The sequence below is a fragment of the Embiotoca jacksoni genome, unplaced genomic scaffold (assembly GCF_022577435.1).
Source record: "Embiotoca jacksoni isolate LCO1_2020_lvr unplaced genomic scaffold, fEmbJac1.0.p SCAF_24, whole genome shotgun sequence".
Lineage (NCBI taxonomy): Eukaryota > Metazoa > Chordata > Actinopteri > Embiotocidae > Embiotoca > Embiotoca jacksoni.
The window spans coordinates 5,293,316-5,308,001 of NW_027185375.1; the positions used below are offsets into that span (position 1 = coordinate 5,293,316).

General features: G+C 42.0%; 1 protein-coding gene and 1 gene segment (V, D, J or C); one reads left to right on the top strand and one right to left on the bottom strand.

Annotated features, from left to right (window-relative positions):
- LOC138204054 (RNA-binding protein 4.1-like) lies at positions 1 to 3,903 on the top strand. Its single transcript, XM_069159167.1, has 4 exons — positions 1 to 141; positions 661 to 1,080; positions 1,201 to 1,847; positions 2,262 to 3,903. Exons 2-3 carry the CDS (start codon positions 672 to 674, stop codon positions 1,830 to 1,832), a joined length of 1,041 nt encoding a protein of 346 aa, XP_069015268.1. The 5' UTR covers positions 1 to 141; positions 661 to 671; the 3' UTR covers positions 1,833 to 1,847; positions 2,262 to 3,903.
- A 7,898-nt stretch (positions 3,904 to 11,801) lies between these two features.
- Positions 11,802 to 13,088, bottom strand: LOC138204154 (Ig heavy chain V region IR2-like). The segment is given in 4 exon segments: positions 11,802 to 12,062; positions 12,272 to 12,382; positions 12,589 to 12,933; positions 13,043 to 13,088. Coding segments are annotated over 4 exon segments (654 nt in total).
- Positions 13,089 to 14,686: the final 1,598 nt, after the last annotated feature.

Genomic DNA, 14,686 nt, shown 5'->3' on the forward strand with positions numbered 1-14,686 from the left:
AAAAAAAGACAGCCCAGCAAGGGCATTTTTCTCTCTAGCTTGTAGGTAGGCAGGCAACCACAAACGGAAGTCAGTTATAGGAAAAGGAAAGGTCTCAAAAAGCATTTGAATTCTTTGTACAGACAGCCGGCAAAAAAAAAGGTAACCAAAATACATACAACAGCGTCCTTATATTTGCAATTCACTGCATTTTAAATTTGGGAGTTAGCGACGACTTGAGTTGTTCGTCCATCCAGCTCGCTGCTGCGCTGCTTTGTGTGTCAGCGAGGCTTCACTTAGCATGCTAACCCAGAGCTAACAGCTTGAATGTCCTCAACCATCATCTGGAAATGTGTTTAGACTTGGCTTGATTGTCCACACAGGCGAAATTAGGACCGTAATAAATTAAATGAAAACGTAACGATGTTGAAACAAAAAAAATTTCCCCCCTTTATGTAAATATTGTCTCGTTGACTTGCTGCGTTACTTTAACTTGACGTCAGCCATTTTACACTGAATAGGCCTGCTCAGTTCGCATCTGTGCATGTCGTATCAGAGCCAAATGTTTCAAGCAGGCTTTTCTATACTATAAACCTCATCAATTCTAATGGAAGGTTTTTTTTTTTTCTCCCCCCACACACTCTGCATCAACCCTATTCTCTCTGCATGGCCCTGGAACAGATCTTTTAACAATGGTGAAGATTTTTGTGGGAAATCTTCCCCGAGAGGCAGACGAGGAAGAAATCAAGGCACTCTTCACTCAGTATGGTACGGTCACAGAGTGTGCCATCATCAAAAATTATGCCTTTGTCCACATGGATGACCGCAAGGACGCCACCAAAGCCATCAAGACCCTGCACCTCCACAAGCTTCACGGCACCCCGATCAACGTGGAGGCGAGTCACGGGAAGAACCAGGGGTCTGTCAAACTGCACGTAGCAAACGTAGAGAAGGGATCCGACGACGAGCTTCGCGCTCTTTTTGAGGAGTACGGTACAGTTACAGAGTGTGCTATTGTTAAGAATTTTGCTTTTGTGCACATGTCCAACTCTGACGAGGCCATGGATGCCATCAAGGGACTGGACAACACTGAATTTCAAGGTGAGAAAGGGCCACCGCGTGAAGAATTTGAAGGAGGAGTTGTTAAATGTTGCTTTGTGTTAAATCTGACTTAACTTCATCTTTTGTTTACGTTTTTTTTTTTTTCTTTCTTTCATTCAGGCAAACGCATCCATGTCCAGATTTCCAAGAGCCGTCCCAGACACGATGAGCGAGACGACTACCCACCTCCTCCCCCCGACAGAGGGGGCTACTGGCCTCCACGCTACCCAGGAGAGAGGCACGAGCCTCCCCCGCCCAGCTACCTGAGGGGCCGCCTCAGCCATATACCCCCAGGTTACCCCGCCCCTCCTCTGCCGCCCCCTCCCCCTAGACGAGCCGTTTATCCGGAGCGTCCGTACGACGGCGAGAGGGAACGATACGGCGTCGTAGATTACTATGAGAAGTACCGAGCCCGCCCGTATGGCATGGCCTCGTACGAGGACCAACGTGCTGGCGCCCCTCCTCCTCCGCCTCCCCCGTCGGCCGTCGTCCGAGACCGCCTTATGAACCCGCCGCTTGACCCGTACGAGCGTCGGCCCCTCCCTCCTCCGCCGTCCTCGTACTACGCCCGAGATCGCAGCCCCCTCAGGAGACCGCCGAGCACGCCCATGCCCCCCGCCAGTAACGGCTACTCCTACGAGCGCTCCCGACTCTCTCCGGTTTCCCGGGTCCCTGCATACGGAGCTCCACGCGCAAGGGACCCCTACGCAGAACGGCTGCCTCCGCCACCGCCTGCACGCTACGCTTATTAAGCACGGCCTGTGAAGGTGAGAATAGGTCTGAGGTAGACTAGTGGTCACACTTTGCTCAGAGTAACTCTTCGTCCCTGTAAAGGCAGAGGCAGCTTGTGAATTCCCCCCGCCGCACACGCTCTGGACCCTTGTGGGGGTAAACGAGGTTAGAGGAAGCATGCGTACAGGGTTGCTGGTCCACAAGTAAAAAGCGTTGGTGATGCACGTCGATGCCTTAACTTGGATTCTCAGCTAATATCGGTGTTAAATATGTCCGATAAAATAAAAGATGAGCCGAGACGTTCGGAGAGGAACGCCCTCAAGATACGAAACTCGCCAAAAAAAAAAAAAACAACCAAAAAAACCCAACCCGAATCCAGATGGAACAGCGTGCCTCAGTGTCTCAACAGCTCCAGTTAGTTCACTTGTGCCATTTGCTCTTTTTTTCAGGATTGTCGTCCGCCTGCGTCGCCGCTCGCCGCCTCCTGATGCACGTGACACTATCCTCTCCCTGTCTGCGGCTGAGCGCGTTACGTTCCCCTGCGACGCTCACAGGAGGAACCGAATTGCCCGACGTCTACGTCTGTTTTTGTTTTAATTATTTTGGAACAGTTTTTACACCCGGCTTTTTTCCTCCTGGTTGTTTTAGTATGTTATTGTGCTGTAGGAATTTTTATTGCTTGACGTTTCAGGCGTTTTTTTCTTATTTTGTACCATTTCGTTTGAAGGACTGATCTTGTGTGTGACCATAGGAAGCTGAATCTCTTCAGCAGCAGTTTCTAGGCGATACTTGTGACTGTAGATTAAACTGAATTGAATAATTTGGTATTAAATCTAATCTGCACGTTGGTTCCATCGTAAACCAAACCTCTATGTGGCGTTGCTGTGGAAAATTTAAACTGCTAAGATGTAGGATAAATATTCAAAATAACTGTTAACTGGCCGGCCGGCACGAAGCGTTTCCATGTCCATTGTCAAACTCGATTTTCAGTCAAGCGGATTTATGCAGTAATGCTGTCCACAGATGTGATCCTAATCAGCCGTAAAACCCCTCATCAGTGTAACCGAGTCAAATACCCTCGAAAAAAAACAACAACATCCACCTAATGCTCATCCGTCTGCCAGTGATAACGTATAAAAAGCATGTTCCACTCGTCACGCTGATAAAAAACCCCAACAACAACCCAAAACAAACCTCCTCTCTGGTCTTGTCTGCGATGCTCCAGCTTTCCCCAGTCATCAGCGGTTGCGCTAACATGCCCCTTCCGTCCCCCGTCCCCCGTCCGCTCCGCCTCCCTCAGTGCCAAAAAAAAAAAAAAAAATTCAAAACTTGACCGCGTTAAAACTCAAGTGAAGAAAAGCGTAACACTCCTGAGCTCCTAGCAGAGACTAGTTAACCTTCAATCTGGCGGAACGGTGACATCAAAGGCAGCCGGACACCTTCAGAGTGAACAGGTAAGTCAAGGGTTACTGAATTAGAAGCTAATGCAGTCTCACTTTGAACTGTTTTATATTACTGTTATTCAGTGCAGAGGTTTGTATGAGGGGAGAAGAACTTTGCTTATTTTACTGGTCCAGTTGTGTTAGCTAGTACACAAAACTATCCAGCTGTGAATCTGCTGCTCTTTGTTTGCCACCGTTTTAATAGTGGTTTATCAGCCATGACATTGAAACTAGTGCCAGGTGAAGCTTTAAAGTATAACCGTCACTGGTTGACAGGTTGTGGCTGATTTGGTGGATAGTGGAGTCAGTAAACTGAATCCCAGCAGCAGTGTCCAAATTAAATTCAGCACCATTGGAGGACCGTGGTCGACCTGGTGAATGTGGTTTTTTTGAAATTGGCTTTCAGAGAAGTGTTCAGGATGAGTTAGTATGTTACTGTAAATGGACCTGAAGAAAGCATCACAGCATTGTTACAACTTCATCAGACACTAGTAGATATTTTTTTAAATGCTTGTGAACATGAAATTGATACATTTTTAAAGGGAAATTACACGAGGAACTTTGATGGACATGAGAATTACACAGTACTTTACATTGTATCGCCATTTTTGGATTCTGACCTGCATGAATAAAATATTTCAAACAATGATATGAGCTTCTTGTTAACTGGTGAACTGCCATTTAAACTGCAGGGTTTACTTGTTTTCCAGATACCATTGTTGTTTGCAGCAGTAATATATTGCATTATTCACTTTCTGTTGACAAATTTGAGCTTCAAGCAGATGCACAATCAGCGATCACTTTACTGTCCGCACTTTTATTGCTGGGTATTGTGGGAAAATTCTCAGTACAGGTTTAATACCCGAGTTTCAGTACCAAAACCAAAACAATAGCTTTGAGATATCTTAACATGTTCTCCACCAAACCTGTTTCCTAAAAAAAAAAAAAAAAAAAAAAAAGTCTTAACATGCAGCTGCACAAGAATTTTAATTAATAGTTAATATCACTTAAGGGATCAACAAATTGTCACTTCAATTTTATTAAATTCTGTTACAAAGCAATGTTGCGGGACTGGTTCATAAAAAAATTGATAAAAAGGAACAGCACTTAGATAATAGAAGACGAAACATGGTTAATGGAAATGGTTATTGTAGATTTGATGAATGCCCACTTCCCCCAATCAAATCATTTGTCCACAGCTTTTATCCACTTAAGTCCAGACTATTTTTTAGCCCCCAGAGTTTCCAACTGTTTCCTTCATTTCTGCCTATTTTTTGTTTTGTTTTTTTGGTATTAGTTTTATTTCTCTTTAAAATGTTTGGAACTTAAACCACAGACACCACTGTAGGCCAGAAAGGGGAAGTTGGTCAAAACTTTCTCCTGCTTTCTCAAGGCCTTATTAACAGTTAGCACCGCATGACATCATCCATCAGGTTTATGACTTGCAGTTGTGGGTAAAAAAAAAAAAGAAGTCTCTCTTCCTGTTGAAAAGTGATGATATTTAACGTAATTTTCTCACGTATATACTTGCGTGCCTTCGGTACGTTCGGAGTAAAACAAAGGAAAAGTGAAAAAAGATAAATTGTCGCTTCTTCGGAGACTATTATACGACTATAAAACAGATGAATTGGTAACTCCAGAAAATTATAGACGAGTATGCTAAATGTAAAGGTTATGAGAGCGTCTCCAAGCACCTTGATGTTCCCGGGACTCAAATGTTGTGTTATGTTAAGTTTAAGCTCCATGGGATCCCATATTGAACAGAAGCATGTTGATAATGGCAGACGAAGAGCAAAGGAAAATGTCCAGGTAGATATAAGCTCTTTTCTCCGAGGTCTGGGTACGTCGGAGTCTGATTGCAGCATGCGTCGTTGTTTGAGTGCAGTGGGCTCCATGGAAGACGACCCAGGAGGACTTTGCTGCATATTGGCGAGCCGCAATGCTTCGGGGAGAACGTCCTCTGGACAGATGACACTAAACTGCAGCATTTTTTTTTTTTTTTTTTTTTTTTTTAAGTCACATCAGTTCTGTGTTCCCAGATGAAAAGATGAGATGACTAAACATTGGACGCCTCTGAAGTGATCTTTTATGAGCCCTAATCTGAATCCTATCGATCTTAAACAATGATGGAGGCTGATTACTTTTATCAGTTTTAAACATTTTTTTTATTTCATAAACAAATTGATCCCAGACTGTAAAGCTCAGAGATCTGAGCTTAAGATTTATGGTTGGGTCAAGATGTTATTTGTTTTTATGAATCAGAACATTAACAGGATCTAATCCCCTGATACTGACCACATTATAGACAGAGTATAAGTGATAAACATTGATTTCACGCAAGAGTAAATTTACTTTGTAATTTAAAATGGGTGAATTTTCTATCACCAAAAAGCAAAAGTCAAATTAAATACAACGTAATATTCATCATCACTGTGTAATTAGACACATAAAAACGTCAGAAGATCTTCACCTTTCACAGTCATCTGTCGAGTGACATCAAAGTTGCCTTTGTGCCCATTTGCGGTTTTGCAGCTGCTCAGTCACGATAGCATCAGTCATCTTTCATGTCCAGGAAATCACGAGAGGATCTGCTGTGTGTGAAGATGTGTGGGGGAGCAGATCTCTCGTTCAAGAAAAGAATAGGAAACAAAGCTCCTAAAACATTGTTTGATTGAAGACATTTGATGAATTCCTTCAAAGACACCCAGAGGTCTTTGTTGTGTGTACAGAGAGCTGAAGTCTTATCTTCCTGTGGTTCAGACTTTCCTTTTACCGCTGCTCATCGCCACAATGGAAAATAAGTAGAGCATAAACCGGCACATTGTGTTTCCCACAGAGAATAATGTCACTCGGCCTTCTGTCCAACTGGCCTGCATTAAAACACCATGTGTTCATGGTCTCTGATCTCAGACAGGCAAGCAGACGAAACAAACTGCATTCTGTCCGATGGAAGAAAATATAAAATGGAATTCAAATTCCGCACATCCGAAAGGATTGCACATGTTGCATGAATATTTTAACTTTGTTTCAATTTGGACAAAGTTAAAGAGACATCATGACCACAAGAAGGGATGGCAGCACCTTCCACATCACTGATATGATGAACTATCAGATCCCCTCTGAGCTGCTGCTCTGGTTGTTTCTTGAACAGGCGTGTAGTTCTATTTGTTAAAGTACCTGTGAAGCGCACGCATGAGGGCACAGATGAACACGTACACGTTAAGTCGTGGCTCGTTTCTCAGGTTGATTAACCACTGTTCCAACAGTGGACATTTGTTGTACCTACTGTAGTTAATAATATATATTTTCATCGTTTTAATTTGATAAAGACGTCAATACAATCCTATTTTCATCACTGTTCTAGCTGAAGTGTTATTGTCCAATTTCAGTCCCGAAACATTCCTGCAAGTCTTTCACAATAAAAGCCTAGTTAATAAACGAAAGATATATATTTACTGGAATACTAGAGCTCTTTTAATTTGAAGTAACTATTGGAAATGTTGAGTTTGTGTTAACGTGTAATGCAGTAACTTTAACAGGGCAAAAGGGAGCGGATCGAAATGAGGCTGGCGCGGTCAATCAAAGAATACATCTCGAATGCCAATAGCACAGATGGTTTTCTTCCTCAAGCAGGCAACTTCAAATTTTTTTACACGTATTTCAACCGAATCAGGACAACCGTGAACATATTATTACGTCACTTGGAGAAAAAAAAGTTTGCTACGTCCCTGAGTCTACCTGGTGGCAACGTACACCACGTTAGGGCTCCAGGTTTCTCCTCGTTTTTAAATGGCAACTGAGCGCTGCATAGTTCAGGTCATCAGAGTCCGGATTCTGCTTGTGTGAATTGTGTTCTTCATTATGAGCTTCACAACAGAAACAAATGTCAGAGTAAATCATACACCCGGCAGAACAAAACCAAATAAAGACTTAGCAGCTTTTTAAAGTAGCCTACCTGTCTGAAGCTTCCTGATGTTGACAAGCAGACTAATGATTATTATCACAAGGACAACAGTCAAAGCAGCCAGGATCACATTTATCAGCTTTGATATTCCTTCAGACTCTTCTGCAAAAACATTCAAATAGAGAAAAAGTTGTAGATTTCACACCAACAATTTGCTCAAGTAAACATCTTCTGGGACAAAACGTACTTTCACACTCAACATCGTCATCACGAAGTTCCTCGTTTCCTGTCATGGAATTTGAGATTCTTTTTGTTTGTCAATTATTAGATTGCGATTTCAATCTGTTGAAAAGAAATTACTTTGAAATCTTACCTTCGACCTTTAAATGGATCACATCAATCTCTCTGTATCCGTACAAGTAAAATCCACAGAAATACATCCCGGAGTCGGACGAACCCACTTGTTTGATTTTAAGAAAGACAAAAGAGATGTTGGCGCTCATGGTGAATTTTCCACTTTCAAAACCCTCACAGAACGCATCGTAACCATCGGACCCGAACATAGAAGAGATGCAGCTGATCTTGGTTCTGTTAAACTAGTCTGGACCAGAATGTGTGAGTTGGAGCTCTGGAGATGTTGGTGCACATCAGTGTGACTTCTTCACCTGGCTGGACCCGCACACTCTGAGACTCGGGAGGCTGAGACAGAGATCCAGCCTGAAACCAACCGCAGAGAGAACGAGGAGCGAGAGCTTTCAGCAACATCACTAGCTGGCATTAAAGTGGGTACTTGATAAGTCAGTGCGAGTACTTACTGAGGCTGCAGAGATGTAGAACTGTCACTAAGGTGAAGATCCTCATCGTGCGTCTGATCGTCTCACCTCAGTGACACTTTGAGAGCTCGTGCAGGGGCTTTTGTTGGAAAGAGGCGGGTTGTTGTTCATCACTTTGTTCAGACAGGTCACACGAATGACTTCTTAAGAAATGAGAAAGTTGATGGCGTTCACAGCGCAGCATTGAGGAAATCTTCAGCTTGTGATATGAGAGTGAATGTTTCCTTGATAGTCCATTAATTTACAAAAATATGAATAAAGGTCCAACAGCACCACTGACATTTAACACTGAACTCTTTACTTCTAATGTAATTGTCAAAATGAAAGTATGTACTTGGTACTTCTTAATCAGCCAGGTAATGAGTTTGTAGGTGGGTGGAAAAGCTGCTCATCACACTGGGGGTTGCAAATAGAAATGGAAAGTACTGAGCTGTGTTCCAAATGACGTACTTGGCACTCAGTATTTTGAGTTCACAAGTGAGTTCACACTGTTAAGCACGGTACCCGGATGGTGCACTTAAAAAAAAAAGTCCAAAAATCGAGTGTGAAATTTTGGACACTCGCCACACTCAACGGGGTGGGAAAGGAAGAGCCACCGATCCAAAGTATTTTTAAACCGCGGTGTCCCGACGAGGCTGCAGCTGCCGCAGAACATTTCTCACTAAGTAACACGGTGGGTAACTGCTGTCAGTCAGAAGGCATTAAACAGAAGGCACGACAACAATAAAATGATGAAAGCTGGCAGGTGATGCATTCGAATGTTGATCATTTCGGCAGGAAAACAGTCTATGAGAAGTGAGATAAAAACAACAACATCGGTTTGATTTTTTTTGTCGGCTGTGCTTTGTGGCTGCTGCAGTGCACATTGTTAAAGTTACACACACGGGGAAGATACCATGTAGGTGAAAAGTCTTCACACGCTGAAGGCCTGAGCGGGAAAACTGCTGCATCTTCTGTATTTCAGCTGAATCCACCGTTGACTGTCAGTGATGGATACAGCGACATAAAGTTTCCGCACCAGTGTTTACTGCTTCATCCGTCCCACTTGTTCCGTGGGCACGGAGGCCTCCTGATTTCCACCTCCAACCACTCTGTGGTGTCTCTTCCTGTCAACAAGGAACATGTACGTCTCTGACCTCCTCCACTGCTGCAGACCTGCCTTTAACTTTCCCTGTAAGTGAATCCAGACAGACACCGATCACTTTCTTCTGCTCCCAGACTGAAATCTAAAGCGAGAAAAATCAGGGAGAGACACGAAGAAGAAGAAGAAGAAAAAAAAAAAACTCCTTGCAGATCAACACGACCAGAGCATCAGTCCCACTTCCAGCTGAGCGGGCATTTCCTCCATGTTGCTCTCCGTTGCCTCTGATGGTGTTTGTTGGTGGATGGAAAATCAGCGTTGCATTGTTCATGTCAGCTGAGTCCACACACTAAAAATAAGAGCACCTCTTATCACGTGGGAGTATTTTAAGAAAAAAACATGACCTAAACAATGACTTGATGTCAGACGTTAATAGACCACAGTCTTCACCTCTGTCCTACATTTTCTGCTCTTTGTTATTGACAATCAATGTTCAAAATGTATTAAAACGTATAAGACAGCTCATGTAAGCTACTACCTGTCTGAATCTTTTTTTTTTTTTTTTTTTTATATATTTGGACAGTCAGACCGATGGAGAGGAAAACAGTCAGAACAGCTGGGATCACACTCATCAGCTCCTCTACATTAGACGTCGTAGTGTTTATTTTATTTTGACAAGTTTGACATCATATTTATTTTAACAATAACCATAAGAGGACATAAGTCACTGTAATGTCTCTTTACTGATTACGGTGTGATTTCACAGACAGTGAACACATATTCTACGTTCTTCATCTGAGTGTTACTATCAGCTGCTTCAAATCAAGATTTTAAGACTTTTCTGTTTGCTGCTGCCTTCAAATTGAACCAGACTCAAGGATGTTGATCAATTTCCTGCATTTCTGCATTTTACTACTGTATTTTATTTCTTCAACTGCACTGCAACTTTTATTCTATTTTTAAGCTTGTTTAATTTTTTAATGACTGTTTTTAATGTTTCAATCAATGTTCTTAATTGTTTTTAAATTTCCTTTTCCTTTGCCTTATGTTTTGATGCTTTTAATGGTTTTATGTGAAGCACTTTGAATTGCCTTGTTGTTGAAATGGGCTCTACAAGATAAACTTGCCTTGCCTTGCCTATCATGGTTCTGCCTTTCACTTTTGCATTGTTGGTTTCCTCCTTGTTCTACTCCTTCCGCCCACCAGAGGTCTCCAGTGTCTTCCTGTTTTCCCCGTCTCCTGCCTGTCCCTCCCTCCTCACCTGTCCCTGTCCCCCAACCTGCAGCCGGTCAGCTCACTCAATATACTGTATCTCCTCCCAGTCTGACACGGTCAGCTTGCCTCCCTAAGATTTTGTCTATCTGTCTTTAAGTTGTACTTTCCCTCATGTTTTGTTTCTCGAACTCTGCTCCACCGTTTGCTGTACAACCTGCTTCTGTGTTGTGCACTCTGGTTCTCCTTTCTTGCCTATTTAATAACAGTTACATTCAAAAGCTGTCAAACAGGCCGCTGGATGTGAAGCCCTCCGCAGTGCAGTTCTGTTTTAAATTAGCGGAAAATCCCCCTGATTCCCCCCACTCTCGATCTGAGTGAACAAATACAAAAGAAACATGAGCGACGTGAGAGTCTTTGGTGATTAGACCCCACTGGGATGTCAATCATATTTAAGTGGGATGAGGCAGTGCATCACAGCAATAGTTTGACAGCAGTGCAACGATTGGCTGATCGAGATTGTGTCGTAAATCTGAATATGGCCACTGTCAGGTGATTAGAAGAAGTGGGAGAGAGTGAAAGGAAGAGTCAGAAGTAAAGACTTCCTGATTGAACTAACGCTTAGCTTCACTTTCTAAACTCCAACCATGCTCTTTTTACTAACCCCAACCAGGTGTTTTTGCTAAGTTTTGTTTTCCTGTGAATCCCATGGCTCTAAGCTTGTAGTAGGTTTCATTTTTTGTGTAACATGTAACTTTCACACCCAGACAGCCCAAAGCATGACACTCTCTGGTTTTGCTCTAGTGGACCGACGTGTCTATTTCACGTTTTACCTTGATACCGGGTCGCATAATCAGGGGGTTTTGCTCATGATCATCAAATAATTTATAATAAACGTTCGCCACTGTTGGACCATTTCACTATTTAAAGAAATGGTCTTGGTCAGAATAACGCGGGGATTTCAAAACACATCAAGGACTTTTCTCCATGTTGGTTTGTCAGCCTCATGTTCTTTCTTATTTAACCAGTTTTTTGTCCCTATCTTTTTTTTTCTTTAATGATAAAGTAACTTCAACAACATCGTCCCTTTTTGGTTTTGTTGTGCTCCTCATTACTTTGTCATTATTTCAGAACTTCTTATGTCATTTCTGCTTCAAAGATTACTCATAACAGCTTTACAGGTCAGTGATGTGCAGGTGTAAGAGATATATGTTGTTGGGAAAATATAAAGCCATGCATAAATGAAGCTTTACATATAAAACGTGGAGTGTTAAAAGCCTGAGTAGACACCACAGTGGAGACGGAAGGAGACATCTCCGTCTGTGGCTTTGCTGTGATCTGGTTTACAACGAGGCTGTGCAGAATATGTTTCTCATGATACAGATACCTGAAATAGTGATGCAAAGAAGGGTTTTAAAAAGCTTTTATTCATCTTTTGATGCAATCAACTAAGAAGCCAAGTAACAAAGAAAGCAGACAGGAGCAATTTTGCAAGCTTGTGAATTTTAGACTTTTAGACTTTTTTTTTCGGTGTGTGACCTGACCAATTGATTTATATAAACTGATGGTACACGTGAACAAAGCATCAGTTCCCCTCTGAGCTGCAGCTGCAGGTGCTGCCTGAGTCTATCTGGTGGCTGAATAAATAACTACACCTTCCACTTCTCCCTCTGAAGCAGGCCCGCGGTGTCTGTCAGTTTTTGCATGAAAAGTCACAGCTGCATAGTTCAGGTCGTCTGAGCCCAGCCTCTGTGGATTAAAGCATTTTCAGTCACTCTCTTATACCTGAGTATCATTCACTGACAAACGACATGATTGTAGCAACTTGTGAAAAACACAAATTTGAATGTTTAATATACTTCACCTCTGTCTGTTGTGCTGTCTGTTCTTCAGCGTGATCTCCTGGGAATGACGGAAAGGATTCACTAACACTTTCATACAGGAACAACTAAAATGAGAATGTGAAAATACATGAAAATAAAATTACCTTTCTGAAGAGTTTTGATTTTAACCACCAGACAAATGATGACCATGAGGAGGAAAACAGTCAGAGCACCCAGGATCACACGCGTCAGATTTCTTAGTACATCAAAGACTTCTACAAGAGACATTAGTAAATTCAACTTAATGTTATACATCTAGCTGCTTTATGGTTGATTAATATAAAAATGTATATGATGAACAACAGCAGTTTTAATGGGAGGCAGAAGTATTTGGAATTTTCCATGAATCTAAAATCAAAAAATTAGATCAATGGCATCACGAGATGCAACAGAATTAAAGGAATGAAGATGAAAATCTCACCTTGGACCTCTAAATTTGTTGCTTCAACAATAACCACATTTCTATTTTCGTGATATCCACAGAAATACAGTCCAGAGTCTGATGAATTGACTGGTTTGATTCTGAGAAAGACAGTCGACATGTCGCTTGTCATTTCAAATTTCCCATTTCGGAATCCTTGACAGTATGAAGCGGAGTTGGGATCTTTGAACATGAAGGAGACACAGGTTAAATTGGATCTCTTGACAGCTCTGAACCACGATATCTGTGTGGGAGCGCTGGAGAAGTTGGAGCACAGCAGAGTGACTTCTTCACCAGACTGGACCTCCACAGTCTGAGACTCACGGAGCGAGACGGGGATCAGACCTCAAACAAACGACAAACAAATAACTATCTGTTGGCTGATAAAGCAACAGAGTCCTTAACAAAGCATTTATATGAATGTCTTGATATTCAGTTTAATGCTGATACTTACTGAGGCTGCAGAGAAGTAAAAGTGTCACCAAAGTAAAATTCCCCATTGTGCAATAGATTGCGTCCGCCCTGTACAACATTCAGATCCTGTAATGAGGTTTGCATAGGTGTTTTTTTTTTTTCAGCTTTAAAAAAACCCATCACAAAATCAACGCCTTAAGGAGACTCTTGTACAGTACGACGAAAAAGTTCAAACCTTATTCATTGCAAATTAACAAATGCAGTCATCTTTGAAAAAACTACTTTTTTTAGAGCTGATTTTTTTGGTAGGAAAACGTCCTACCAAACAAAAGGACCAAAGGTCTTTATTGTTCACATGCAGGATGACAAATCATGGATCCAAATTAAAATATGGTTGTAAATAAAATGATATCTGTGTGCTCCTGAATATGGCTCGTATACAATCCTGTATAAAAGTGTAGATGATTGAAGTGACTTACCAACCAGGCACCTTAACTTCGCTGTGTTTACGGAGGAGAACTGGTGCTGTTTCAAAGGCAAGGAAATTTCACACTTTCCACTTTTAGGCCACTTTTGAATGGTTTTGAAATCCTGTTGTGTGAAGCCGTGCGTACCTAGGTTTTCATCTTCATTTCAACGCAGGATGGATGGGAACTGCACTCCAGCTGCTTGGTTGTGTTCTGTCCCGTCTCAGATAAATCAAGTCTGGTGCAGAGTGGACAGTTTCATGTGTCAGCTCTGCATCTTCTCATAATAGAGGGGACGGATGTAGATTATAACAGGAAATTCACTAAACTTTACAAATCAACCTCAACATTTGAGAAGTCATTGGTGCGTGTGACTGCGATGCAGACAAGTGGAGATCTCACATATATCATTGCAGAAGCTGCTGTGTGTCCCCACAGTGCAAATGCAATATTGAGCAGGTGGGATCATATACAGGTAATAGCACATTGTGATACATTATGTTTTTAATGTAGACATTCAGCACAACACAAAAGATGTGCAGTGTGTCTCTTCTGTGCTGCAGCACGCTGCTTATGGAGGCAAAAAGTAAAAATACTGTACTTAATTTTACATGTGGTTTATGTCTGTGGCTTATATAGAGGAAGTTATACAGTGACGCTAAACAGCTGAAGGCCAGTCTTACTGTAGTTTAGACTTCTAGAACAGGCTGACAGAGAATAGTGACAGTTTATAGGACACGATACATTGTTATGGGTAAAAATACCTAAATGCATCAAAATGAATTAAATGTACTCCCTTGAACCTGCTTCAACACTAAACTATGTCATGAATGTTATTGCATCATTAATAATCCTTCAGTTGTTCAATTTATAGACATTTATAAAGGCCTTTGTGCTGTGCAATGACTATGAAAGCACGTGTTGCTGACACAGAAAACTACAGGTTACACATCCTTTTCCCTCTGAGCTGCAGTTGCTTCCTGATTCTCCGTGGTGGCAGGATACTCATTTTTTAGCAGCAGATCTCTCTGTTTCTTTGCATGGTCATCAGAGCCCAGATTCTGCTACTCAGAGTGTTTACAGTCACTCAGTCACATTCTGAAGAACAATAATGATTTTGGTCTGTTGTGGATTTTGTTCTTCATGAAGAGCTAAATTAAAGAGACAAATACTCAGGTCATCCTAAAAGTGTCCGTCAGATTGACGAATCTTTAGAG

What these genes read in the sequence shown, in the direction of transcription:
- LOC138204054 (XM_069159167.1), top strand. Translation starts at nt 672, where the DNA reads ATGGTGAAGATTTTTGTGGGAAATCTTCCCCGAGAGGCAGACGAGGAA. An exon ending in GGACAACACTGAATTTCAAG is followed by an intron (nt 1,081 to 1,200) that starts GTGAGAAAGGGC and finishes TCTTTCATTCAG; the next exon opens with GCAAACGCATCCATGTCCAG.